This window comes from Tupaia chinensis, unplaced genomic scaffold (assembly GCF_000334495.1).
Source record: "Tupaia chinensis unplaced genomic scaffold, TupChi_1.0 Scaffold000081_1, whole genome shotgun sequence".
NCBI classification, from domain to species: domain Eukaryota; kingdom Metazoa; phylum Chordata; class Mammalia; order Scandentia; family Tupaiidae; genus Tupaia; species Tupaia belangeri.
The window spans coordinates 2,463,744-2,465,579 of NW_006159542.1; the positions used below are offsets into that span (position 1 = coordinate 2,463,744).

Consider the following 1,836-nt stretch of genomic DNA (forward strand, 5'->3'; position numbering starts at 1 on the left):
AAAAACCTATCCAAAAAAAAAAAAAAAGAAGAAAGAAAGAAAGAAAAACAAAGGGTAAGTAGGGAACCACTACCATGTAGTAGCATAAGCTTGGGTCAAGAAGTCAGAAGAATGTGTAGTCCCACTTTTGAATATGTGTAATGTTGAGCAATTTTTTTGTTTTGCTTTCTCACATAACCAAAACCATTGTTTATTGTTTGTTTCTTTATGCTCCCACTTCATTTGAGAAAAGATTTAATTTGCGAAGTTATAGAGTTTCTTCTAGCACTAACATTCACCGACTGTAAATTTATCCAATTCCCATCTGGTCTAAACATTTGATGACTCTTAACTCAAATCTTCTTACAACCATGAAACACAAAAGACAGCAAATATTAATAAATGCAAATGGAATGTACTACTGTCCACATGTGATCACTCTATGTGTACATATAACTGTGAAAGTATAGAACTAAGAGTCGAGTCCAAGTTCTAGAGGGTTATAAGTTGTTCCGCCAGGGGTGCATCCCTAGTAAAAACACAGGCATTCAGTTGGAGACGTTCATGTTGGATGCAATTGGTATTTTGCCCAGCAGTTTTTTCATAGCATCTTTGACTTCTTTGTTTCTTAAACTGTAAATGATGGGGTTCAACATAGGGGTAAGCACTCCATAAAGCAATGAGATAATTTTGTCTATTTCCTGTGAGTTTGACGAAGATGGCTTTAGGTACATAGAAAGAGCAGCCCCATAGTATAACACCACCACAGTCAAGTGGGCACCACACGTAGAAAAGGCTTTGTTTCTCCCCTCTGCTGAGCTGATTCTCAGAATGGTGGAAAGGATGAAGACGTAAGAGATGCAAATTAAGAGCATTGGAATGGGCAGAAGGAGAACGCTGACCACCAGCATAATCATGTCCATGAGCAATGAACTTGCGCAAGCTAACTTCAGCACTGCCAGAATCTCACATGTGAAGTGATCGATGAGGTTCCCACAGAGGGGCATCTGTACGGCAAAACTGGTTTCCAGCAGGGCAGTCAGACAGCCTGTCACCCAGGAGACAGTGGCCATCTGCACACAGACCTGCCTGTTCATGATGATGGGGTATCTCAGTGGGTTGCAGATGGCCACATAACGGTCATATGCCATCACGGCCAGGAGCACACACTCTGTGGAGCCCATGGCAAGGGACAGATACATCTGTACAGCACACCCAGAAAAGATAATGGTTTTCTGGGGGGACAGTAAGTTCACCAGCAAAGTAGGAATAGAAGCAGAAGTGTAGCAAATATCCATGAAAGAGAGATTTCCAAGAAACAAGTACATGGGGGTTTGAAGGTGTGAATCTAAGATGGTAATTAAAATAAGAGTGCTATTACCCAAGAGGGTTATCAGATACATTACAAGGCTGAAGACGAAGAGAACAATCTCTAACCTTGGGTATCGGGAAAATCCTTCCAGGAAAAAAAAGCTCCAAATGGTGAAATTTTCTCCTTGCATTTCTTTCTTAACTTGCAATTATTCTGGTGTTATTCTCTTCCTTTCTGAGGACATTAAGAAATAAAGTATAATGTTCATATATGAAAGTTATTTTCACTGTTATAAACACAGATTTACCACAAAAAAAAACTACCGGATAGTGTATTTATTGATCTACAGGGGAAAGCAGGTTTAGTCTACATTAAAAAAAATTCTTCCATAACAAAATTTAGAAAACAGTAAATGTGAAAAAAAAATATTGTTTCATATTGAATCTCAGCATATAATCCTATACTTAGCACATGGTATATTTATAATAAAGATTTGAGAGTGGATGTGGAAAAATATGGATGTACACTGAATAAATTGTTGAGCA

The 1,836-nt window shown here is 38.5% G+C and overlaps 1 protein-coding gene across 1 annotated transcript; it reads right to left on the bottom strand.

The window, feature by feature from the left end:
• Positions 1-527: 527 nt before the first annotated feature.
• On the bottom strand, positions 528-1,484 carry OR2K2 (olfactory receptor family 2 subfamily K member 2). The gene has a single exon (XM_006142801.1). The coding sequence runs from the start codon at positions 1,479-1,481 to the stop codon at positions 528-530; it is 954 nt and encodes a 317-aa protein (XP_006142863.1). The 5' UTR covers positions 1,482-1,484.
• Positions 1,485-1,836: the final 352 nt, after the last annotated feature.